The sequence below is a fragment of the Myiozetetes cayanensis genome, unplaced genomic scaffold (assembly GCF_022539395.1).
Source record: "Myiozetetes cayanensis isolate MyiCay16 unplaced genomic scaffold, myiCay2020 scf17, whole genome shotgun sequence".
In the NCBI taxonomy this organism is placed as follows: Eukaryota; Metazoa; Chordata; class Aves; order Passeriformes; family Tyrannidae; genus Myiozetetes; species Myiozetetes cayanensis.
The window spans coordinates 1,188,771-1,215,493 of NW_026087378.1; the positions used below are offsets into that span (position 1 = coordinate 1,188,771).

The following is a 26,723-nucleotide window of genomic DNA, read 5'->3' on the forward strand; positions in this document are numbered from 1 at the left end:
CGTTTGCAATCTTGCAGTTTCTGAACAGCTGCCTGTTCCACAACAAGGTACAAACTGTCCAGGGCTCATCACTTCCAAAATAGCCCTGACTGTGAGAGCTGCCCTGAGATGGCAGCACAGTCAATTGCCTCTCCACAGGAGAGCCAGTTTAACCCTCCCAGCACAGTTTTAAACGAACCAAGCCTCAGAATTTGAATTGGCAGCTTCAGAGCCATGTCATCTGCCACCATCAGCAAGCAGAGATGTTCTGATTTCCCCTCCTCCCCCCCCATTCCTTTCCTTGCAGGGCAAATCATCTCTGCCTCCTGCACGTTCCCCCAGCCAGCTGGAGTTCTGTGGGATGTATTTTCCCTTTTCCTAAGCAAAGGACAAATGTCCTCTTTTTTTTTTTTTTTAAGGGATTATAAAATATTACTCCAAATCAGTAACATACACATTTCATGTCAGACACAGAAAGATCAGGTGCCGTCTTCTCATCAGCAAACACCACACTGCTTCTTTTTGTTCTTTTTTTGGACTTTCTCATCTTGACTTCGGGATGAGGATTAATTTGTGGAGCGGTCTCCTCTGGTTCTGCTTTGCCTTGCTTTGGTAGCAATGCTTCCAGATCAAAGCTGCAGCAGCAAAAGAAAAAAAAAAAATAAAAAGCTCAAGTTGGGGAGTGATATTTTAAAAGCCACTGCTGCTCTGATGTCATTTCCCCATGAAATATAAATGCAGGTCATCCTTTCCTTCGGCTTTCTGTGCAGCCTGGCAAAAAGTCCAGGATGTGCTTCAGCTGGCAACTGCAGATACAAATAAGATGCCTTCAGGCAGCAAGACATCATCTTAAAATGCTGCAAAGAATGTAAAATATTAAAACTAGCTCAAATCCCTTTTTAAAGATTTGTGCATTAGCTTAAGAACTAAACTAAGCAGAGCTGGAGCTCACATGGCAAGTTGATGTGTGGTGATGATGGTGCTGAAAGCAAGACATGCTATTTTGGTTTGAGAAGAACCAAAGTGGAACAGAGTATTGCTATTTATTGCCATGTTTTAAATGCATCCTCCTATTCATGTCACCATACTGGATAAGAATGCACATACTCAGTGATTAAAAACCAACTCCCTCCTCCCTTCCTCTGATTTTTAAAAGTTTAAAAATTGGGCTATTTCTTATTTAAAAAAACCCCAAACAACAACACATGAAACTGGTGCTGGTTTTACTCCCTTCTCTGTTGATGTAATCAGCCTTTTAAACATGGGACTGAGCTTATTTTACAACATAAAAACTGACCAATCAGGTAGTGTGGTGAATTTCTCGACTTGTGCTTCCTGGAAGCAAATTAGCACCATACCAATTAAGAGTAGGTGCACGAGGCAGCTGCTTAAATGGACTTGTCTGGTTCTGTGGGAGGTGGCCTTTGTTACAGGCACAGGGCTGGCCCTTCTGGAGTGGAGGTTGGAGGGTTGGAAGAGCAGCCTGAGCATCTCAGTGTGTAAAAAATGGTAAAAAATGAACTGGTCAAACATGCAAGAGCAGAGGGGTGCCTTAAGAAAAAAACACTTCCACGTTAAGCTCACACACCACTGGGCTTGTAACAGGTGAACTGCCCAAAAAGGGAGATCAGATGTTTAAAAAAACTAAATAAAAAAAAAATCATAATCAAAAATTGCTCAACAAGATCAGTTTTATATGTACCTTGTTTGGGAAGAAGTTCTATGTGCTCAAAAAATAATTTATAAAGTGAGCCAAGCTGTGGATGACAAAGCTGATCAATACCCCTGTAACTGTTTCTCTCAGATTTAAAAGTCTCTGTTTCCCAGTGCTGCAGTCAAAGCAGATTAGGCAGAGCATTTTACATTACTACAGGCTTTACTAAAAGGCCAAGTTTTTAAAGGTTGTTCTCCTTCCCTTCACATTTTACAGACAAAAAGATGGTAATTAAGTTAAAAGCTGTATAAAGAGAAACTTGCAATAAAACCCCCGATCCTTGTAAATTTGTGTAAGGTACTTTAATTTTTAAAATACTTGTTTTCTGAAAATGAAATGCCCTTTTTTTTTTTTCTTCAGTGAGAGTTGAGTATATTTTGTGTATTAAGGTTGAAACAGTGTAGCTTTCAGCTTGGAATAACTGAGAGCTACAGTTAAATAATTCTGGCACAGTCTGAAAAGACTTCTGGTGGTCTTTATCCTTTAATGCCTTTTTAAAAATTCTTTTAGTTTCATCCCATAAAACTCATAAGGCAGGACTGGGGAAAAAAAAAATAGCATTGCAGTCATAACCAACCTTTCTGAAGCAAGTTTTTTGGGAGTGCTGCACTCTGAATTCATGGAAGCCAGTGAAATAATGGACAACTGACGGTAGGATCTCAGCATTGACCTCGGCCTTCCCACTCTCTTGTCATCAAAATCTGGCTGCAGGATGGAAAAGAGAAACACATGGTGTCAAACAACTTTGTGTGAACTTCATTTCACCCCTTGGCTGCAGGTCTGGAATATCCTACATGTGTTTTAACACTTGGCATGGGAGAGATTATTTACTGCCATGAATTGCTGTGACTGTGTCTTCTGCCTGGGTGCATTTTTACTCCTCAGACCTCCCAAGCTCAATGCACAGACAACATTCTCTGCAAAATTTCTATTTGAAATATTTGAATTGGGGTTTGTTTTGTTGTTTGTGTTTTTTTTAAGTGCTGAAGAGGTCCAAGCATGAGGGAATATTGCTAAGTGTGAATTTTTGCAAGGATGGGGCATGGGAGTGAAAACAAAAATCAGACTGAGATAAATATAGAGAATTTTCATCATACAGGTGTATAACAAGCACAATATTTAGGTTAGAAACTTGTTATTTCACCCCCCCTTCCCCATAACAGAAGAAATAAATCCTGTTATAAAATTATCAATGCTGAAAGTAGCAACACAAAATAAATTCCAAAGAAACCGGTGTTTAATCACAAAACCTGGGCAACATCGTCCCTGCCAGGCTGCACAAGCACAGATAGACTATTTTATTCAAGAATTGTCTGGGGGGTTTGTGCTCAGAAGTTATCCTTCAATTCTCAGATATTTCAGTTTGGTCTCAACTAATATTTATGGTATTATACCCATGACAGGTTTTACTTCACAACACAGCTGGAAGTGGCTGGCACAGGGAGACATCAATTGCACATCAAAGCCCTAAACCACTAAGAAAAGTTACCAAGAGAACAGACACGAGAATTTGCTTTTACTTCCTTAATAAGGCTGAAAAGGCTTGCAATTTTAATACTCATAATAAAACACTCAAAACCTTCCAGAATGAGGAATATTTGAAGTGCCCAGAGAGTTTAATTAAATCTTGGGCTACAAAACTCAGGTCCTGCTGCCTTCAGTCCACAAGCAAAATTAAAAAAAAAAAAAAAGTATCTTTTTTTTAGAACAATATGTGTATTAAATAAAGAGAAATTGAGGTGGAGGCTAAAAGGAAAGCAGTACCAGCTCTCTGGTTCCATATTGTTTTTCCACTTTGACTTTGAGATGCTTGAAACATTCCTCCATCCGGTCATGGAAAGGACGAAGCTTGTCAGAAACTCTTCTTTCATGGATTTTAATTCCAGCCCCAAGGAAAGGTATCTTAAGAGAAAACAAAGCAAAACAAAAAGAATAAAAGTGAGACTATTAAAGTGGGTCCAACAACCTCCCTGGCTCCATTTAAAATACCTGCTAAGTCAGCTGCAAAACTTTTCCTGTGGCTGGCACGTGGATTTGTCTGTTGAGCAACAGCTACAGCATGGAAAGGGCTCATGGAAAATGGGTTTGTTCAGTAAATCTCTGTAAAATGTTGGCTGCCCCACAGTGACTGTTTCCTCTCCTCTGTGTGTTTTGATATTAATCTCATGTGGGATTAAACACACTGGAATTTTGTTAAAAAATCATTCTCCTTTGTCAGAAGCAAAGGTTTGCCTAGCAGAATAAAGAGTAAATAAATTTTCTAACCCCTTTTCCTTGGCTGCTATATTGCTACCGTCATTTCAGCTATAGTGGTAGTGCAGTTATACCCAGTTAAAACCAACCCAAATCTCCTCTTCAAAGATAATGGCCAGCAGACTTTGACATGCTGTTTTATTAATATTAATCGTGTTCCAAAAGCAAAACTTTGTGAAGTTTTGTTACCTTTCAGCCTTTGAAGATGATGACTTATGAGATGTGTGCAAAGTACTTTTAGCCACCCTTCTGCCACTGACCTTTTCTAACTGTTTTACTATTAACTTAGTTATCTTGCAACAACATCTGGGCTTTCTTTTAAAATCCACTTGGATTTCACGGTTCCTTTCTGTGTTCTGACCCCACAAATACTATGAGCATTGTATACACTGGTCCATCCCTTGGCTTGATTGCATTTTATGGAAGTTCAATTTCAATATAACCTCTAAAAACATGGTATTAAAGCCCATCTATTACAGAGAGACCTGTTTGACCCCTTTAGAGGGATTTACAGGGAAAGATAGAAATGACCACTTTATTTCCTAATGGCAGCTGGTATTACAGTCAATCTATACCACTAATCCACTGAGTACTTCTGATGGTCAGAAAGCAGCAACACACAGAGCCTTGGGTGGGCAAGGACCCAGCAGAAAGCTGTGAAGGTTGGCAACTTAAACTAATAACCAAGCTGAGAGGAGTAACAATGAAACAGGAGGAACCTTGAAAAACCTTCAGAAAATAGTGCAAAACAAGTCCATTAAAGTTATTTGGAAGGTTCATTTCCAAGCTGAGAGAGGAATAAATGGTTAAGTTTTGCTGGTTTTCATCTGTGAAGCAGAACCATAGAATCACTGAACAGTTTGGTGTTGGAAGTGTCCTTGAAAGGCCATCTAGTCCAACTCCCTGCAAGGAGCAAGGGACATCTTCAACTAGATCAGGGAGCTTGGAAATATCTTGAGCCATTTATTTCTGATAGTAAAATTCCAGGTGAACCCTCACTATTTGTTAACATCCCCCCAGGCCCATTCATTTATACAGCAAACAGTTCTTTCTCATGGAAATCATCCATATTTCACAGGACTCAGCAGTTTGTGGCTTCCTAACAAACTACCTCTGGGTCAAAATGTAAACCTGTTCTCTCACAGTCATTCATTTTGCCATATATTGATAGCAATGAAATCTATTTGGGATTAGATAATTGAAATAGAACTGATAATTTCTGAGGTCATGTTTTTATCTGCTCCATTATCATAACAAATGTAGGTCAATGAAAAGAGTAATTTTCCCTTGAATCTCAGCAAAAACCAGAGGTTTTTCTGCTACCACCTCCCATAGGTGCATTGAAGACAAAAAGGGCTGGTTGTCTTATCGTGTCTACACTATCTATAAAATCATAAATAGTAAACCCAAATAACCTCAGTGCTGCTATACGGGCAGAATATCCAGTTCTCCTCTGGAGATGAGGCTTAAAAATATTTACTAATGGCCTTCCATGCTATTTGTCACACAAAAGACTTGTAGCAGCAACCTTGGAGAGTCACTGAGCATGAAAAGAATTCCTGGGAACAGCTAACACTCCATTAAGGTTTCTAATGCAAAAAACCCTGCCACAAACAGCAACACATACTCAGTTCTAGAAAAGAGTTGTCTCCCAAGAGAGTTTCTGACATTTGCCAGTGCTTGTTTTCCCAGCAATTCATGACACTGTTGTGACTTTGGTCACGCTCTCCCTTTTGTCTCCAGGAATACAACCTGAGTTTGCAATCCTGGCCCTTTTAACCGTAAATGCATACATTTAGGCTTTCAATGATAAACCATTCCAAAGGATGTGCTCTACAAAGCACCTTTCTGGCCTAATGCTTTCCCAGAACCAGGCAGGAAGTTTGTAACAAGAATTTTCTCTTTCTTCTACCCCTCCCTGCTTTGGGAAACCGGGAAAAAATGAAAGTGAAAATGGATATAAATGCTGTGTTCTCCTGCTGGAAAGGAATGGGACAAAGGAATAGCTGATGAGGCCTCAGTGGCTGCTGTCAGGGAGAAGTTACCTGCCAAGCAATCAGGTCTTTGAGTCTATTCAGCTTTTCTTGATCCTCTGGATGGTCTCTGGCATATTCTTCTGTAAAGAAAGCCTTAGACAAAACAACAACAACAAAAAATATAATTCAGTCCATCATTTTGACAGGTAAAGAAATGAGAGTCAATCATTGAGCCCAGCTGGTGATCATAACATTGGCCATCAAATAAGAGAGACACAGCCATGCTCTTCGGCCAGATGCTGCTGCTGCTAATTCCTCACTCTGTCAGCTGGGAGCTGAGGTGCTCTTCTGTGAACATGTTTTCAGTCTTTATCTAACATTTCTGAGTTTGAAACTCTTATTATGAAACCCAATTACTGTTTCTTTTATTAAGCTTGCAGTGAAACTAAAAAGGCACAGGTTTGGAGCATCATGGTTTATATCAGCTAATACTGAGCTTCAGTCACCCTGGTTTGCTTTCAAAGACAGAGGTGACCAGGAAATAAGGATAAGAGGATTTCTTGATTGATGGATTGACTAATTAATTATGGCTTTCATATTCCCCATCCATACTGCACTGCCACCATAAACTCAAGATGCAGGAGAATTATGAAATGATGTATCGGAATATATTCCTTGCATCGACTTCGAAGCTCTTACCTTCTCATATTTAGCAAAGCCCCCCATAACAGCTGGATCTACAATTCCATTCAGAAGCATGGAAAGTGGATTGATGGGAAGGTTCTCATCACTCTGGTACTGGTTAATCATCATCAGAATTTTTTCATTGGTCGTGGACATGGTCTCAATAGCGTTCTCTAAAGGACTAATTACGGTCTGGAAAGAAACAAAAGGCTTCTAAGGTTCCTACAGAGATAAAAAGGTCCTTTGGGTTTTATAAAACTCCATGTATGTGAACAACAATTCAGCAAACCAACGCAGACTTGTTCAATTTTCTCAGACCCGGGATATATTATTGATCCTGACAGCAGAAAGATAAAACATAGGTAATAACAGTGTTGTTTGTATAAGTAAAAATAGCCATGTGTGATCATTTTGCTAAGAATTTAATACACGAGGACTCAACAGACAGGTGTTTTCTGGGCTCTTGGCATGTTAATACGTGTTGATACACACCAGTGTCGTGGAGACCACCTCGAACCAGCGCAGAATTCCGGGCAGTTTGTAAGCCGTGACAAATGAAGTTCTCTCAATCCACATGGACTACGAAAAAAACAACAGTGGGAGAAAAATCACTCGTCAGGATTCCAGCTTTAATCTTTCCTGCCTTCTGAGATGCCTGAGTGAAATGGCTGTAGATGGAAAACACGTGCATATTTTTGCATAAAAAGGCACTGCAACATTAATCTAGCACAGCAACTGGCACCAATAATTCTTCTGATTTCAGATTAGGTCATCTTCAGGCACAAAGCCTGCACGAAGCAGAGGAAAAAGAAAATTACCCTTGAATATTTTAGTGTCTATTGCTATTTTTGCCATTACAGATGGAATGACTGGGACTAAATGATCTGCTCCTGCCTCTACCTAGACTATCCTTCCTGAATGTTCAGAAGGTATTTCTGCAATTAAAAGCAGTAATAGCCCAATTATTTCTACAAGTAAAAGCAGTAATAGCCCAATAACAACTTTGCCAGCATTCTGACTTTCTTAGTTCCTTTCATTTTCCTTTTCTGAACGAGAGTGGCTGTTGTTATTTTAAAACAGTTTAGTTCATTTACTGCTTCTTATTTTGCAATCTCAGTTCAGCTCAGCTGCCAGTACTGAGAAACACAACAAATGCAATAATGGCATCCTCCAAACATCCCAATTTCCACCTGCATGTTGTCTGTTGTCATCAGCAATGAAAACATCAATGATCTAATTTTTGTAAAACCATTTCAAGGTATATTCATAAATAGGTTCCAAACTCTCTAGCTGGCAAAGGAGGCCACTGTGCATCAAGAGTCTTGATAACACAGAGCAATTCTGGGGTGCCAGGGTAGAATGTGCATCTGAAACCTTAATTTAACAGCAGGTAAGAAGCCCCTTTACATGGAAAATTTGACACTGCTAATCAGCACACACACAACTGATATTGTACATTTTGGAAAGATGTGGCTTTTCCCATCAGGATGACACGAGCACAGCTTTAGCCATGAAGGTTGGGTGGCTTTTCAGAACAAACTGTAAAATATCAGATAGCTGTAAAATGAAAATATAGACACTTCCCACATTTTTATGCACGACACTGAAAAGTAATTTATGATGGTGTAGATTCCTCAGAATATTTGAACTATTCCTCAGCATTGCACCATTAGGCAGGGCAGGAAAAACGAGACAGGCAGTTCTCTGGGCTGTCAGGATCTCACAGGACTGATGAAAGCAGACAGCACACACCTCATTGCCAAGCTGGCAGCTGATAAAAGTGTTGTAAACTAAAAGCAGCAAAGCAGTTGATATTTATTTACATGTCACCTCGTTTCACAATGAAAATCTGTACCAGAAGATGTTACTGCTTAACACAAACACCTGGAATGTGCTTAAGTACAGAACGTTTATCTGCAATTGAAGAAGTGGTGTGTCATTAAGTACTCAGGAGTTATGCTGAAATGAAGAGTCTTGCATTTGTTTTTATGAACCAGATCCTAAATTCAGAGTGTCTCTAATGCACAATCTGGGCCTAAAGAAGGACCTAGGATCAAAATTCACAGTTAGCAGAACTACATCCATCACCTTGTCATTAATTTACTTACAGCAAATTCATTTTCAGGGTCAACAGATCCTTTTCTGACTGGCCTTGAGTAGTGGAACCGCTGCACATTGTTGGATTTGTAAAAACTGAAAGGTTTAAAAAACACTTTTGTAAAATTCAGCACCTGGAAATTGATGGATTTTGTTATGGCAGTGAAATATTTCATTTTGAGTCAGTTGAATTTTTAATTAAAAGCAAATTTACTGCTCAGAAAAAAAGTACTTTACTGGAAACTCAGGAGGAAACTACTTTATCTATAAATCACAGTCAACACACAGTATTTTACAATTATTAAGATTCAGCTTGTGGCTGGGTGTATTTTCTAGGTAAAAACCCCTCCAGAAATTCCAGATTAATGTTCAAACCTACAGAAGAAGGAGTAGAAGAGATTTCTCCTCTGCTGAACTCGTGCTGTAGCACTGGCCCTGCTTGCTGGCTTTTCATGGAGCATATTTTGTTCAAGATAACTGACTGAACAGTGCAGATGTTTTCACCTGGGCTGGATCACAAGTGTTTTTCATCCACATCACAACAAATCAGTTTAATCATGCCCCTGCTCACAATGCAGCACAATGTTTATTCAATCAATTAAACAAATGAAGCCATTAAGAACAATTTTTTGGGTGATATGTAAGAACATGTATATTGTAGAGGGGGACACCAATGTAAGGAATGTCTTGCAAAGTCCTGTTATGATAAATTCTATTCAGCTGCTGGTTTTTTTCCATCATTGTGAACACATATTTTCACTAAACTGGTAACCACTTGGTTTTTAACACTGGCTAATTTGGAAGAAGAGGGACTGCAGAGTTTTGACTGACTATTTTGCTGTCCCCAGAAAAATCTCTCCCTTTGGGTTTTGGGTTTTTGTTTCAAAGATGAATTAAATTTAAAGCCATTTTAAGTAAAAGCTAATTTTGCAGAGGAAAAAAAAAATAATCTCAGGAATCTCTTATAATAAAAATGAGCCATGTTTTGGAAGCCCAGAGAAGAAAACAAATAGAGAAGCCCCAAACAGCTGAGCTAAGCAAACCATGGTGTGTTAGTTCATAGGAACCCATGGCTTGTGATCCAAACTGCTCAGATTATACTGATCAGTAAAGAAAGAGACTGGAAAATGCTGCCACACTGAGCCAGGTCACTTCACACAGCTCCATCTGAAAGGACTGATATTTTGAAGCTCTTTGATAGAATAAATGCACTGCCATCAAATAATGTAACTAACAATTAAATGGCCAATAAAGTACCCTCGTAAAAGTAAATCTCCAGGAGCAGATGTAATCAGCAGTTTGGTTGAATTCTGCAGCTGAGACAAACCATTACAAAATCTCCCATCTGGGCAGAGATTCTGCTTTCTGTGGAGCACTTCACCACACAAAACTGCCACAAAACAGTTCAAAGTGGGACTGCCACTACCATGAAATCCAGTCAAACAGGACCACATTCAGAATCTGCCTTTCTGTTACTGATTGAAAAAATAATCAAGTTGAAATTGGGACCACAGTTTGTTGTGGGTTTTTTGGGTTGTTTTATTTTTTGTTTGTTTCTTTGTTTTGTTTTGGTGGGGGTTTTTTTGGGGGTGGTGGGGGGTGGAAATGTTTGTTTTTAAATCCTGAAGCGCAAGACCTGTGCTTGTATCTCCTTTCCTTAGGTGCATGTGAGGAGGAGATTCTTGGTTTTCCATTCTGAGTCAGCTGCAACTTCAGCAAAGATTCTGCAGAGAAGGCTGCAGACAAAGGTGACAACTGGTTTGGATACAGCTGTCAGCCAGTCTGTGCTCAGAATACTTTGGACAATTCATTTCCTTTATTCCTTTACAAAATCTTGACCACAGTGCCAATGGAAACCATTTTGCCACCATGGATTTTGCACTTGGCAAGACAAGCCATGACAAGGTTCTGTTGTACAAGAGCCTTCAACTCAAGCACTCTCAGTGCCAGTGACCTCCAAGAATCCTCTCTCCATCACTTGTGCAAGCAGATGTGTTGAAAACTCATTAACTTCAACTCAAAGCACAGATTCCACCTCCCTGCCCTGGAACCAGAAGTTGTTTCTTCAGTGGTAGGTGGGTGGATGTTCTTTCATGGAATTCCTTGGGAATATACCTAGGACAGACTGGACAGAGCCCTGAGCAGCCTGGTCTAGTTGAAGATGTCCCTGCTCATTGCAGGGGAGTTGGACTAAATGGCCTCTAAAAGTCCCTTCCCACATAAATGATTCTATGAATACATAACTCAGCAAATTAAGGCAATAAAAGCTCCAAGATTCATTGGCAAAACAATGGTTGTGAGTTTAGGAATATGGGCTGACTTTCATTACACATCTATTACAGAAATCCACTTACTTTATAATTTGATCAGGTACTGCCTTATTTTTGAATCTGGGCTGCTCCTCCAGGACTGGCTGCACTGTAAAACACTGGATATCTGAAATTGTGGAAGTTAAGGGCATGTTATTAACCATCAGTTGAAATACTGCAGGCTGCAGGGGAAATAAAAATAATAATAATAATAGAAAAGACATTTCCTGATGAAAAATCTGCAGTGTTCAGGGTTTTGTTTGTGGAGTTCCTTGGCCAAAAAAGGAAAAATCTGTCAGTAGTAGCCAGTGAATATGTATTAATATTAATTTTGAACTGCATATTTTTATTATTTACTGAGCTTGAATATCTGCAGCTGAATTTATCACACTGACTCATTCATTAAATTTTAAAGCCCAACCAACTTACAAAAATAACATCAACAACATGTGATGTTAACAGTTTCACTGTTTAGCTCTAGGCTTGCATAAAGTCGTGATGGTTAACATTTCATCTTTGAAACCTGTAGTGGAACAGCCCTTTTATTTGAGATTTCCTTTTCCTAGGGAAGTGCAATTTTTCAAATCTGACTACTGTATTTGTAAGTAAATATACCTCATTCTTACATATTTCAGTATAGTTGACTCATGCCTTCAGGGTAGGTTCTGTAGCTTTTTCTTAAGTGCAGAACCAGCTTGTATCTGCTGTTCATTGCAATTAGAGGAGCAAATTCCACCTCAAGGACTGAAACATGTGATCCCAAAAACCAATCAATTAGTTAAGACACAAGACAGTCTCAGGAGAGCTTGGCTTTCAAGCTTAATGTACTATTTTAGACAAACCTGTAACACTCCCACTTCACTCCCAACAGTGTTGAAAGAGCAATATTCCCTTCCTGTTCCAGAAGGTTCCACCAAAATAGATGGAAAAGAACAGGTGAAGCGTTACAACATGGCCTTGGAAATTAATAAAGGAAAATCTACATGTGAAAACAAATGTCTGATACAAAGAGGTGATCTCATATCTGCTCAGTCTGTAATGATTTAAATTAGAAACAAAGAAGAGGATCAGAGCTCTTGTAAACAGGAATAATTTAGGGCATTCTAAAAGCTGGTTAACCAAGTTTACGAGTCAATTTTCCCAGGAAAATTTCCAAGAGTGACTTAAGGCCTATTTACATTGCCAGGAAATACAGGGAGTACTCAAGTGTGGTTCCAGTCAGGGCAATGTTCAAGGAACACATGAATTTCATACCAAGGGACAACAGCTGAGAACGTGAGGTAAGAGAGAAGTTGCTGCTTTAAACTTGGCCAGTTCAAGTGTGTGTCACTGGTTTTGCCATTTGAAGAAAATAGAAGGTAAACCATACATGAACTTCAGCGATTTTTCTTCCCTGAAAGGGTTGTCAAGTCCTGGCACAGGCTGCCCAGGGCAGTGGTTGAGTCACCATCCCTGGAGGGATTTAAAAAGGCTTGCAGACGTGGCACTTGGGGACATGGGGTAGTGGCAAACAAGGTTTATGGCTGCAGTCAATCTTTAGGGTTTTTTCCAGCCTAAATGATTCTCTGATGAATGGAAGAGACAGACTCCTTAGAACTGTGAGGAAAAACAAGGGCTGACATCTTAGGAATGAGCCACAAGACATTAAGGACATGTAAGTAAAACAGCAAACAGAGCTACCACATTAATACACTTCCACCCTTTTTAGGCAATTATTTTTTCACACAGATAAATTTATGCTCAAAACAAGGTTTCTCCAAGCCCCCTTTCATTCTGTTTTCAAGGATACATTGCCCAGGAGAGTTTTTCACATCCTCCCCGGGAGCTGCCGTGGTGTTCATCTCCTCTGCGCTGGGGAACTGGCTCATCAGCTGTGCCTGGAAATCCTCCCTCCTCTCATATTCCTTCCCACGATAGATGAACACTTTGTTCTGCAAGGCAAGAAAGAGCTCATTTCTTGGGCTCTGGGATGCTGAGGCAGAAGTTAGAGATTCATGGTTATCAGCACAAACACACAATGCTCTCCAGATTTTGGAATGAGTGTTGCTGTCTTCTGAATATGAATCAACCACCAAGCCAAACAGCACTTTGACCAGGTGCTGGAATGCAGCACTGACTCTCCAGAGACCCTGGTCTCAAAATTTTATTACTCAGAAAACAGTAACACTGGTGTAATACTAACATATTTCTCTGTTTTTTTCCAACGTTTCCGAGGCAGCTTTGGCTTTTAAACCTGGGACAGCAGGGTCTCTTGTTGCTTTTCAAGTGTGAAGAAAGTTACCCTACTCATTGTTCTGTGTGAGACTTATTTTTTTAACAAGAAAACATCAAATATTCAGGTTAGTTTTATGCTCTGAGCTCACGCACTACTGTGATTTAAACAAAGCAATGACCTAAAAAACTAAATAAATTCCAGTTGTGAACTACAGGTTTCTTGCAAACACAGACCCTTTGGAGTCCTGATTTCCCTCATGGTAGTCAAAAATGGAGGAAAGTAAGGAAAACAGAGTAGATTCAGCACATGTTGAATAAAACCAGTTCAAACTTACCATAACTGTCCTAGGATAGAAACAAGCTGTTGCCATTCAGGAAAACTTAGAGCAGTAGAAGAGAGTTGGTATGAAGATGTCAGCTCAGTGCATGTTTGAGAGCAAAAAAGCAGCGTTAGCATCAGTTGTCATGAGGAAAACAGGAAAATGAAGGAAGAAACATGAGTATCACACTGAACAAAGTCACAGGATATTCACATTTCGAATCCTACACGTGCTTCTTGTCCTGCCAGCTCAGGAACTAGAACTGGATGGGGAGAGAACCAGAATGTTGCAGATATTCCCATTGCAGCTGAGAGGCAACATAAAGCTGAAACTCCTGTCAGTTCATGGTGAGGTGCACTAAAAATACCAGCCCTGAGAGAAAGTGAGATTTGGATTTAATTTGAACACATGTTAATGACATTCTACTACTTATCAACACCCGTGTGGGGACTCATCTGAGAAATATGTGCCCATACCAAATAGCATTTAGCTCTCATATATCACCTTCACCACATCATATATCTTTAGTTTTCACTGTCAAACTAAGAAAGAATCAACATAAAAGCATCTGAAAACATTTCATGCATATTCTTACAAGTAGCAATTCAGATTCACAGTCCTGCATCCAAGCAACAGGAAATCCATGGAAAACATCTCCAGAGACTCACTTGCATTAGTAGAGTGCACTTGCATGTTTAGAAGCATATGAAAATAGGTGAAAAAAAGTAGGAATTTAAACAAGTTTACCCGTAGAAATGTGGGGAATCCTTGGCCATAATACCCAACAGCAAAATAGTCTGGTTTGGGTCTCAGAATTTTCATGATGTTTTCATAGAACTTTGCTTGCTGAATCTGAAAGCAAAACCAACTGTAATCACTTTTTTGGGGAGGGGGTTATCTATTAATTTTTAACCTCCACAGCAATTATCAGTTGATAAACTACAGCCATAGTCAGCACACACAGGCCACTGCTGAGGGACATTAAATATTGTTTACATTTATATGTAAATATAAAATGCAGATAAATGTGCATGGCTTCAACTTTAATATTTGAATCTCAGGCTTATCCTTAATTTAGTAGCATGAAAAGCAAAAACAAACACCAAAGTCACACTTGGCCACTGATAACATTACTGAAACACTACATTTGGAAAAACCTCTTGCCTCAAATATTTCCCGAGGTTTGGCTCAACCCAAATTCTTGCCCAAGCCTCCTGTGAAGGGCACACAGCATGGAAAGAGCTTAGAACGATTTCTACCATAAAATACCAAGTGCCATTTCGGTGTTATGTTCATGAGAATGCAGCACTGCAGCTCAAATGGAACTGGCAAAATCAATGCCTTTTATTTTGTGACAAAAGCAGAATTTATTGGGAGCAAAAGAAGCTTTCTTTATAAACAGCACTGCTCAGGAACATCATGTTTGGATTCCCACGGTTTCTTTGTGGAAGATTCAGGGATATCTATTGTATGAACCCTGAACATTTGTTGAAAATCATGCAAGTGTGGAATATTGGGAGCAGGAAAAAGAAGGCATGTGAGGGGACAGGATTCTTTTTAGATCAATTCAATTTTAATGAAATCAAATAACTGAACATTTTTATCTTCCTTCAAAATCTGACTTCTAGCCTTTGGACCTAGTTCTAATTCCTTGTCCTGTGATACTTTCCAAGTCCTGATTAGGACTGAATTCTTCAGGCTTGTCAAGATTCAAGTTGCTAAAATTTAAAGGAAAATTTAGGGGAAAAATTTATCTAGGTGTTTTTTCTACCTTAAAGCAGTACAGAGGCCTCCAAATCTTTTTGTATTTCTTTCAAACATGGCCTTTAAATTGCCCTGAGTGTTCTTTTAATCTACAGAAATTTCAAAATGCCTCACTAAACAGATTTCCATGCAACTTTAATCAACAGGTCTTTGCTGTTCACTATTTTAGCACTGGACTGTTACAGTGAAACAGCAACTCCTCAACAAATGGATTAAAAATGTGTTGTAGACAACAAGCTCATAGGCTTTTGATAGCTGTCATTGGATAGCTCAGAAATACTGAATTCTGTGACTGAATTAATTTGAAGGCCTCTATATAATCTTACCAGGTTTTGACTTAGAAGCTCATAGTCGAAAACTTCCTTTTCATATTGCTCTGCAAGCTCTTTGCACAAAGATATGGCTTCTTCCCACATCTGCAATGCAACCACACATTCAAAATGTAAATCCAGCACCAACAAACAAGTTTTTAATGCATCACAGTTTAACTACACTTTTATTGATTATGCTCTCTTTAAAGTGCAGTCATTTATTAACTGCACATTTAGAGTGGAAGACTCGAGGCAATCATAAACTTTAGGAAAGCAGATTAATGTGAAAAAATAAAAGTGTTTTATGATTCATTACAGGAAGGAATAAGTAAACCTACTTTATTCTTAGAATAAGAATCAGATACATTAAGGAGAGTAAATCAGTCAGGTGATAACACCCAGAACACACCCCAAGCACAGAGGTGAGGGGACTGACACCTGCCACTCCTTAAAACACCATTTTGTACAACACCCTGCAGCATCCACAGCTGCAGGTACCTTGCATATGAAAAGTCAGATAAAAACTAATTCTTAAATTGCCACTTGCCCAGAGCTGCAGCTTCTTTCTTTCCACACAGTAGAAGGGCTGACGATGACTGTGAGGAGCTGCAGGGCTGCACTGGAGACACCAGGACAGCTTTTCTCAGCTGATGGGGGCACTTCATACAAGCAGCAACCAAAAGTGGTCCTAAAGCAGCTACGAACTCCCTCTCTTGAGGATACTTCTCAAGCTCTCTCAGGCTTCTCACCCACTCAGAATAAAGGAGACAAAGGGGTTTCTGAGCACAGCTCTCTGCTGATTAAGGACATCGGTGGTCACACACATCAGGCCTGATTTCAAATCGTGCCACGTGCTCCTAGGCCAGGTATTTCTGAACCTGGCAGGTGGGTTCAGCTGCTGCAAAGCTCCTCTGAGGAAAACCTGAATGTTGGGTGCTGTAGACAGAAATCAGGAGGATTTGGTTTTCCTGGTACAGAGGATGGGCACTGCTACACTGTAGTTGCTTCAGATACCAACAAAAAACCTCGAAGCACCAAAAATTTCTGCCTTCTGAATTGTAGGAAGGGCTTCAAGAAGCACTAAAGTATTGCCTTCCCTCTTCGTACCTTTGGCTACAGCTGAACAAGACATAATGACTTAAAGGTCTTATTGGGTCATGAGATTAATTATCCAGCACTGCAGAATTTTTCTCTGCTTGCTTTCTTTGCTTTATTTCCAAAAATGCCAGCTCTACTGTACCTGTACTGACAGGTAATTTTATTAACAGTTGGGGTTTTTTTTAAAGTTGAACTAAACCAAGGTACTGAACATCAGACTACTCCATTTTAGGTTTGGGATATAACCCTTAGTTTTCTCTGAAACAAATATGTCCATTTTGAACTGTCTGGTTTTCTTGGAGATAAGCACTGAATGGTCTAGAAACAGAACCTGTGTAGTCCATATTCTTTTCCTGGTAAAGGCGAGTACATTCAACATTTTTTACTGCATTTTATTAGTGCCTGGCAAAAACACTTGTGACAATGTGTTGAAACATTAACCCCCTTTCTTTGTGGATGTGGTTATTGAAAGAACATGTTCCTATGGGAACAGATATTCTCTGGGAATAAGCCTTCAGGACACAGTTTTTACTTGACCCACATTTCAGAGAAGCTTTTCTACACAAACACTTTCAGCAGGGCACGTTCATTCAGCAGGACTATCCAGAGTAGCACAGCAAAGAGGGATTTGGCAGGGGAGGAACTCTGCAGACCTACCTTTCCTTTGTCAAAGTACTCTATGATCTTTTCATATAAATTCTCTTTCAAGTGTCGATAGGTCTGCGAGCACTGGAACTCCGTTGACATGACTTGGGGTGCACACTGTTCATCTGACCACTGGGAACAGGAACACATCAAAAACCCCATGATTTTGGAGTTCAGCCTTTCAACCTCCCACCAGCTCTGGTTCCCTGGGCTCTTCTAAGTGTTTTCTTCCTTTAACCATCCACAGAGAAACTGGGAAAGACACTAGGAATGTATTCACTACCTCTTCAGACAAGTGCTGTATTTCATGGGACAACCAGGACTAGACAGAACATTTTAAAAGCTGTGTTCCTTCCTTCCCCCTGCCACCTCCCCCAAAAATATTAAGATAAAAATCCATGTGACAAAATTACTGAATTCTATTTTAGTGGTGTCATCTTCACTGACTTGGTTTTGATTTTTTGTATTAAAATATTTCTCATACTAAAATCTTTGTTTACGCCAACACATACGACATACCTCATGCATTTCTACAGTCAGAAGAAAAATCAAAATGAAGTTTAAGCAAAGAAGCACTGTGGAAAGCCGAGTTTATATGGTTCTGCACTACAAAAAGTGTCAGATTTTTGCTGAAGAAATTTAAATTTGGAATGTTCCCTTGTAATGGAAATGCATCTTACTGACCATTTCTATTCATAATGTCAGTTACAATGAGAACAAACATTAGTTGTGGTGAAAGGCAATTACCAGCTATGAAAGAAAGCCAACATAACTTGATAGTGTGACCCATATTCTTTAAAATTAAAAGTTAGATGCCCCCCTGTGACAGCTGGAACAAGCTGTTTTTATTTGTCATAACTGTTATGTTTAGGTTAGTAAGAAAGGAGAAAAATGAAAACCACAAAATGTTCTCACTGTAAAGAAAAAAATATTCTTGCTACAATATTTAGCTCTAGAAATATATGGCTCTTAACAACCTATTGAAAATATGTCAATAATTAATATTAATTTTGCATGACCTACTGCAGTATTTTTAAGTAGAAACTTGAATACCCCAATGAAAAATAAGGAAGATTAAGGTAGTCACTTTAATATATAAATTTGAAAACTGTGAAAGCTTAACTATATATTGAGTTCAGGAGATCTAACCTTCAAGAGCCACGTATGGAGCAGAAGGGTATATGCTGCTTCCGTGTAATTCTCACAATCTAAATGAAGATCTCGCAATTTATACAAATACCTGAGAGAGGAGAGAGCGAGAATTAGGCTGAGTGTCGGCATGACTGGAATCCTGAGTGCCAAAATGTTCCAGATAAGAGCAAACTCCACAGATGTCCCACAGCCACTCCCCAAAGAGACTTCAAGGACACTGAGGGAGGTTAAAACTCTATGCATTTGTTCAGGCTTTTCTGTGCTCTTTTGTACACAAACTTTGGGCACAAAGGGAGGAGAAAGAGCCACGCTCCTTCTGTGAGCTGCTGTCAGCTCCACCTTGAAGAGGAAGAACTGTCAGACTCAAGGTCTAAGAGCTCTGAGTCCACTATTCCTGGACTGTTAAGACAGTTGCCTTTCTCTGGAGCATTTCCCACACACTTTCCATGTTGTACAGATGAAACCACAGTAGGTAACACAGGGTAAAGGAGAAAATGGAAAATACCAGCCCAGAGAGACAGAGCCAGTCCCTGTACAACTTGCAAAGTGGTAGAGGGAGGAGAGTTGTTCTAAGCTAAACATTACCAGTGTTCTCCCTGATCCCCAGGGTGGCATTGCCAGCACAACCACTGCCCACATCTCCAGCAGCCAGAAGGGAAAAGTGCGTCCCATCCTCTGTGTTTTGGGACACAGGAGCTCCAACACCTTGTTGCAGCAGTTCAGGGCATTCCCATTCCCAGCTGTCATCCCAGCAGAAAATGTTTCCCCCTCAGCAATGCCCACAGAGGGAAGGTTGTTCCCCACAGCCACTCTGGCTCACGGCTCAAGGTTTAGCTCTGAATCACCTCATTTTTGGGATGCTGGGCTTTGCTCTGCACATTTTGCAGAAGGAGAGCAGAGGCAGGAAATAAGGAGCTCTGAAACAACAAGATCTGCTGCAGCTCATATGCAAAACTCTTGGAGACAGTGAGAGGCCAAATCACATCTGAAAGAATTGCCAGTGTAGCTTTAGCTCTCCCAGAAAATGCCTCACCAGTAACCCTGCTGTGTGTAGGGCTGCATATTGGAAGAGACTGGGTTATTCTACAAAACCTGAATGCTTTCTCTGCCATTCTAAATGCAGGGTACACCCTCCCTCAAACCTCAAATCTGGCTGCATTTTCTTAATTTTAAACAATAAACAACGAACGTTGAGTGATTTGATCAACTAGAAGATAGGGAAAAAAATGCTGCTGCTGAATACACATCATGGATTCCAAATTGCTGGAGGCTAAACAAACAGTGCAGTGAGAATACAGATGAGGCCAGGGTTACCACTGAGTCACTGTGGATGGTATACTAATATTAAGCACAGAAATTCAAGCACAGCAATAAAACCAGAATTCACAAGACAATATTGTTGCCTTCTCCAGAAGAGATCTAAGAGAACAGCTGTCATACCTGATGTACATCTCTTCACGGTTGATGTCCTTGTAGAAATTCTAGGGACACAAAAATTTAAGTTATCTCCTAATGTATTTTAATAAAACACAAGACAAATATAGATATAAATGAGACATGCTGGGACTTTGCTTTTCTTGCTCATTGCACAGCCTAAGAAATAGATTATTTACAGACTATGTGAATTTTAAACCTGGAACTACTACTTCAATTAATATTTTAATTAGTTATATGCATGTGTTATTATACATACATATGTGTACTTCTCCTAGTTCTTTAATGAAATATTAGTGAAAGTTTTTCTGTAGGAGAAGAGGAAAATATACTTATCCAAATGCATTAACATAACAAACCACAGGCTCTGGCAGAACATGATGGCCAGAAAAGCTGGTATGTACTGAAGCAGATATGCAGCTCTCTAAATACATGGCATTGTTGTGCAGTACCTCTAAAGGGGCCAATTCCCTGAATAAAGCCCATTTTTTGTCACCATAACGTGTTTGCAGGTGTACTAAGTTGCTAAGGCTGTGCAAAATGTATGACCAGAATTATCTCCTGAAGAGTTGCAGGAATTTACACCACACTGAGCAGAGATTGCTGAGGAACAGAGAGTATGTGAGTGCAACACTTCAAAGGTGATGGAGCTTCCTCCTCAGCTTTGAGGAGTTCCCTGGGGGGAGCAATCTCTGTATGACATATCCTCATTACAAAAGAGGAATGGAAAAAACCACAGGACCAGATCAGAGACTCAGATCTTCTCAGCATCTCACTGCAAGTGTCCCAGGGTTTCTTCCCCACGTTTAAAAACTGTAGCTGTTGAGTTGCTGAAGCTGCAAGCGGGTTAAGTTCCTCAAGCCCAGCTTGAACCTGGCCAAAGCCCACTGGCAGGCTAAGCCTATCAAAAAGTACAGGCATGTGAGCAGCAAAATTCTTTATTCACCCAACAGAACCAAACTGGATAAAACACAGGGGCAAAGCCAAAGGAGCTGAGGGGGTGTTGCTTTCAGACTTACTGATACATCCATGCAAATAGATACAAAACCTCTTACTTCAGAATTTATATCCCCACTGAGTGTTGTCACCCAGTGCTGTAGCCAGGAAGATTTAACCTTTGCTTTTGGTAAATGGACTGTGACCCTTTCCCTCAGCTCACATGGGGACCCCAGAGGGGCACATACCAGCAGGTTCACGGTGCAGCTCATGCGGTTGTCCTTGCTCTCGTCGTTCATCACGGTCCTGTAGTCCAGCAGCTTCTCCAGGAGGCCTTTAACGAGGCTGACAAACCTTTCCACCAGGTCAGAAATGCCAGGGTGCTCCTGGGCACAGTCTTTAAGGCTGCAAACACAAAAAGCGTTGGTACAATTCGGTGAAAATCAGGGGCCCGTCAGCTGGAAAACTGTTGGGACCTGGAGGCAAAGACCGAGGGAGGGTTAAATCAACTGCAGAATGCACTGGAAACTCCTATTGTGAGTGAGTAATTTAGATATCCAGATGACAGGTGGCATATAAATCAAATATGAAAAAGAGCAACATTTATCTTTCCTGTCTGAAAATGACGTTGAGTTCAAGGGTACACCCACAACTTCAGGACAGAGCAACCTACATCGGTGACATCACAAACTCTTGTCTCTGGAATGCCACACTATTGCAACAAACAATATTGCAAAATACTATAATAAACACTGTACCTTCCTCTCCTCAGCATAAAATGCAACCTTTTCCTTCTTTTTGTACAGTTACACGTGAGTAGAAAGTTCAAACCAACAAAAATTACAATTTTAGGTCAAAAAAGACATTCACTAACAAGGCCTCACCAGAGTAATTTGCCCTGGAGAAATAAGCAAAACCAAACAATCAACTTTCTGCAGATTGAAAAGAGCTGCTCCATCTCCTTTGATAAAAATAGAGGAAAATGAGTTTTACAGAATGGCATCATCAGATTGAATTTACATTAACAAAACATTAGCATATACTGTTTCTGCAAAGTGCTGAAGTGATTTAGGAGTAGATATTTCACTTTATTATCAGAGCTTTGATTACAAAGCTTAACTATTTGAGCATCATGAAGTGATTACCAGTGTCTCATTAAGGATTATTTTCTTTCTTTGCCTGTTTGCTCTTCTTAATATTCTGGTTTTCCACTGGGAAATATGCATTTTATACATATATATTTATATACACACATATATACATATATTTTCACATATATATTATAGATGCATGCATTGGATCTGGCAGAGGAGCAGTTAATTTTCCCCAAGGCAGCCCTGCTTTATATTGGTAGCTGGGAAGGTTCTGACCTCTTAGTGCTTAATACTCAATTGTGATATTCAACTGATATCAATTGAAAATCAAACATTATTGTTTTCAAGACACCCAGGCAAAACTTTAATTTATTACTAATCTTTAAGTACACTATTAAAAAAATTATTATAAAGCGCAATGTTTTAATTAATTGTAGATTTATTTTTTTTTGCTCCTCATAATTCTTTAAACCTTCTTCAGAAAATACATATTTATATTAAGTTCAGTTGCCAAGGAAATCCTGGAAACTCTGGCCCAGAATGGAGCCAGGCTCAAAGTTCCAGCTTAGGCAAAGTAAAACCAGCACCTCAAGTTTATTCCTTGGATTGTACAGCTCCAGTGGAGTTACTTTGCTGAGACAGAGGGAGGGTGTACACAGGTGTCTGAAAGAACATTTACATTGTGCAAGATGTGGTGGACAGATAAAACCCCAACACTCTAACTGCTGTTGTCTGATTAGTCTGAAACAACAGCAGAAATATTTAAATAAATAGCTGAAATATGCCTCATAACATTAAATACACTGCAGATTGGAGGTAAATAATAAATATTGAAGAGCTGACAACTGACAGGAAAGGTTGGAGTGTGTTAAATTATATTTGTGGGAAGGAAAGCCTCAGAACCACGTAGGGATATTATGCAGGACAAATGGTGTTGTTTTACATATCAGAAAGAGGGTGAGACACTAACAGAGGAAAGCACAGTCACCATTCAAGTGACTGTTGGGAATTTTTGCCAAAGGTTCCCTTGGAGTGACAGCAAACGAGGCAGACCTCTGAACATTCCCTGAGTGCACAGTGAACACGAGTCACATGCAAGCAGAAAAACCTTGACATAACCCCCAAGCTATTGCTGGGTCTCACCCAGGACACAGCACATAACTCCAGTCACCACAGAAAGGTGAACTGGAGTGCACATAAAGCAGAACTACAAAAACAACTGGAGAGAGGAACACCTGTCTCTTGAGGGAAGATTTAAAAAAATGTATCGCTCAGCTTTATGCAATAATCCCAATAAAAAGAAGCATAAAACTTCAGAATTTTTTCCCCCCAGGAAGGAGAAAGAAACTTTGATTCTTTTGAACAGAGCTTGAAAAAAAATAGAAGATTTAAAATAAAAAATATTTTAAATAAAGATCAAGAAAACAACTGAATAACATGGGCCACTGCAACGATGGAGGAACTGGAGAGCTGCCAAATGTTGGTTTCTGTTGTGCCTACATTAGTAACTAAAACATGCCAGAATTCATTTTCTGAGCCTGGGGACAAGTGGCATGGCACCACAGAGCTAAACCCTCCTGCTTTTCCCAAAACAGGGCAGCCTTGTGCACTGTGCCTATGGAAAACAGCCTCTCACCTATCCCATGTTATCCCAGCTCCCTCCCCGGTGTTGTCTAGGACAGCACTCACCAGCACAGGTCAGAACCCCACCTGGGGCACACTGACAGGGACAGATGCTTAATTAAACTTCTGCTGAACCTCTTTATTTCACTGGGAATCAGCAATTTCCCAGCACCCCACCAGTGTGGGTGAATGCTGGTTGCAGAGGTGACCATCAGCACACCAGACAGTCACTGACTGCTGCTCGGTGTCTGCATCCAGCTGGCACTGGAACTGTGCAGGAACGCAGTTATGGGAAATCAGCTGATGAAAATAGGACCAAATTAATAACTGTGGAGCCCAGTTTAACTGGGTCCCCATCCAGCTGGGGACAGAGGCTTGAAATCCCTGCCTTGAGAGGTGTGAAGGAAGGAAGATTTAAACCAAACCAAACTAACGGTGAGGAGAGGAGAGGAGAGGGAGAGGAGATTCTACCACAGGTAGGTCACCAACCTCTGCTTCCTTCTGTCCCTCTACATTCAACATCATTCAACAACTTCAAGGATGGAATGAAAAATACTATCTGGAGATAAGATGAAGTGGCATCTTTAGAAATGTGGAAACTTTGAACTTGAAGCCTTGTAGAAAGTGGGACAGTACTAGGGGGAAAAATAGGTGTGTCAAAGCAAGGAGGGTGCCTTGGGAGGGCAGGAGATCAAATGCTCCTTGGTATGTTTGATGACACTATTTGAGTGCACCACTGAAAGATGGGGATGAACTGGAGAGGTGCCACTTCTCCAGAAAAATGTTAGAACAAGGCAGGCAAACAGTGTCACGCAGCTCAGAAAGAGGGAACTTCAAAGAGCCTCACACACACAAGGTCTGAGGGAACCTTTGCTCTTTGCACTGATAAAATCTCAGGTTGATTACTCTCTCCAGCTTCAGGGAAATGTAGTCTTTTAAAACAGATGGAGACATTGTAGGAAATATTTGGAAAAAACACTAACTAGCAGCAAAGTTTAGCACTGCAGTAAGAGTCCCCTGTGCCAGCTGAGTCCCTGGGGTCAGGGGTGATGATCTGCAGTGACCCCCTGTTGGGCAGCACAGCTCAGCATCTGCAGCAGCAGCATTTTTGGATGATACCAAGAGCCACTTTGGGCACCTCTGCCTCACCACCTAAGGCTTGAAGCCAAACAGCAAACACTCAGGACTGAAAAATCAGTTTGTTGCTCTCAGTTAACACAGGCATTGCATGTTAGGAAGTGAAAAGGGTGTATTTCAAACTTCATCTGTCCTTGCCCATGTAGCACTTTCAAAGAATAGTTTTATATTGCCTAGAAAGTGTCAGTACTTTCATGTTTTTCAAGTCTACCTTTCTATATTTTATCTGCCTGCTTATAGGACAGAAGGTAAAGTAAAATAGCAAACATTTAAATTATGGTTTATTTAAATGAAGTTTCTTTTTAATTGGAACATAATCACATATTATATAAATAAGATAACATATGCATATTATTAATTGATTATATAATTCAGTATTTCTTTTAAAAAAAGCTTTCACTGAAAGTGGACTTTTTTCTATTGTGGTGTAACCAAAGCTCTCATGGTTCATCTGGTGAGGGCTGTGACAAACTAAAACACACAAAGCCAGGGACAAACTCTCAGAGGGATGCACAAGGACTCCAGCACTGCCCAAGACATCACACCCAACCTGCCATCAGTGTAAACATGGCTATCCAGTCTGGGAGTAAAGCTGAGTGTGGATGGCCAAAAAGAGAGGGAGGTGCTATATGATGGAGCCTGAGGCTTCAGGATTATCAGAAATATAGAGATACTTTGATTAGACCTTAGCACTTCTTAATATTCTCGTTCCAGGGTAGTCATCTTATTTAAATTCAGACAATAATAGCTTGCAGTCCAATCTAGACACTGAGAAGAGCAACTAAAGCATTTTAAAATGCCTTCTTATTGGTGCAAATAAAAACTACTACTGAGAAGAAATTAACTCTACCCTGGCTGAAATCAGGACAATAGCCTATAAAGAAAAGTGTGGAAAGACTAATAGTGGGGAGAATATTTGATTATGCTTGAAAGTTGTATGCAGAAATGCAGGTCAGGTATAATTTCTTCATAAATTAGCTAAAGCACAAAATAATGAAAAGTAACTCGAAAAATCATTTTGATGAGCAAAACTACAATTCAAACCAGGTGTAGAGAAGCAGTGTGCTGTTTCCAGTCCCTTGAAGAAAAAAAGCTGCTGAGATTCTATTTTAAGTGAGGTTATCAACCTGGTAACTAGGAATAATAAGATAAAAACATATTCTTAAGGTATTTATTCTCTTGCACTACTTACATGGACTCAAACAACTGCATGTAGTGTTCATCCCCTCGTCCTCCTTCCACCTCATGATCCAACTTCAGAATGATTTCGTTTTCAAACTATCAAAGCAAGAAAAAAAACCACTGAGCAGCTATCCAGAGGGCAAACACATTTCAGCATGGCAGGGAAAATGTACCTCTGTAGAGTTATGTTTGTACACATGAGCACACTGAGAGGCCCAGAGAAAGCATTAGTGGAGACCTACAGTGAAATAAAGCTCTGTTGCTTTACATCTAATTATCTAATTATTAATAGCTCTGTAAAAATGACAGAATTCATTACTGTGCTAACACAGCAACTTTCACGTTCCTCTTTCACACAAAATTTCACGCAGTTGTCCTACATGAATAATTCTGTTTCTCCCTGGAGAATTTCTGTGTAATTGAGAGCTTTGGCAGACTGGGATCCAGATCATCCTGTCAGAGAACTGGAAACCTTTCACAGTGGAAAGAATTACTGTAGTATTTTATGCAAGGTACTTTCAGATAACTGCAATGCAAGATTTTTTTTACCTTACTTTAATATATCCCCAGTGAAGGGTTCAGCCAAGGGCTACACAGATGAAAACAGTCCTTTCCCTTAGAACACCAAACAGGTCACACATCTCTCCAGATGTGTTGTGGAAGGGACAACTCCTTCAGTTGTAAAGAACATGACATTCATGACATTTTGTCTGAAAACATTTTACTCCATGCACTTCTTTCAAGTAGGTCATGATTAAAACTCTCCACCCAGAAAAATTACTCAGCATGTTTCAAGAACAA

At 40.0% G+C, this 26,723-nt stretch overlaps 1 protein-coding gene across 2 annotated transcripts in view; it reads right to left on the bottom strand.

Moving 5' to 3' along the window:
- Nucleotides 1-26,723, bottom strand: part of DOCK2 (dedicator of cytokinesis 2) — a 166,292-nt gene that overhangs the window by 10,627 nt on the left and 128,942 nt on the right. For both annotated transcript variants that reach the window (XR_007628557.1, XM_050311875.1), the window contains exons 34-49: nucleotides 25,933-26,018; nucleotides 21,135-21,291; nucleotides 19,957-19,997; nucleotides 18,514-18,604; nucleotides 17,377-17,496; nucleotides 15,637-15,726; nucleotides 14,294-14,398; nucleotides 12,802-12,943; nucleotides 11,058-11,139; nucleotides 8,715-8,799; nucleotides 7,099-7,185; nucleotides 6,622-6,798; nucleotides 5,992-6,075; nucleotides 3,458-3,595; nucleotides 2,271-2,398; nucleotides 434-614 (exon numbers count right to left, since the gene is read on the bottom strand). Coding sequence is in view for 1 of the 2 variants with exons in the window: in XM_050311875.1 (XP_050167832.1) it covers nucleotides 434-614; nucleotides 2,271-2,398; nucleotides 3,458-3,595; nucleotides 5,992-6,075; nucleotides 6,622-6,798; nucleotides 7,099-7,185; nucleotides 8,715-8,799; nucleotides 11,058-11,139; nucleotides 12,802-12,943; nucleotides 14,294-14,398; nucleotides 15,637-15,726; nucleotides 17,377-17,496; nucleotides 18,514-18,604; nucleotides 19,957-19,997; nucleotides 21,135-21,291; nucleotides 25,933-26,018 (1,794 nt within the window). In the remaining variant the exon portion in view is untranslated. The remainder of the gene's footprint in view (nucleotides 1-433; nucleotides 615-2,270; nucleotides 2,399-3,457; nucleotides 3,596-5,991; nucleotides 6,076-6,621; nucleotides 6,799-7,098; nucleotides 7,186-8,714; nucleotides 8,800-11,057; nucleotides 11,140-12,801; nucleotides 12,944-14,293; nucleotides 14,399-15,636; nucleotides 15,727-17,376; nucleotides 17,497-18,513; nucleotides 18,605-19,956; nucleotides 19,998-21,134; nucleotides 21,292-25,932; nucleotides 26,019-26,723) is intronic.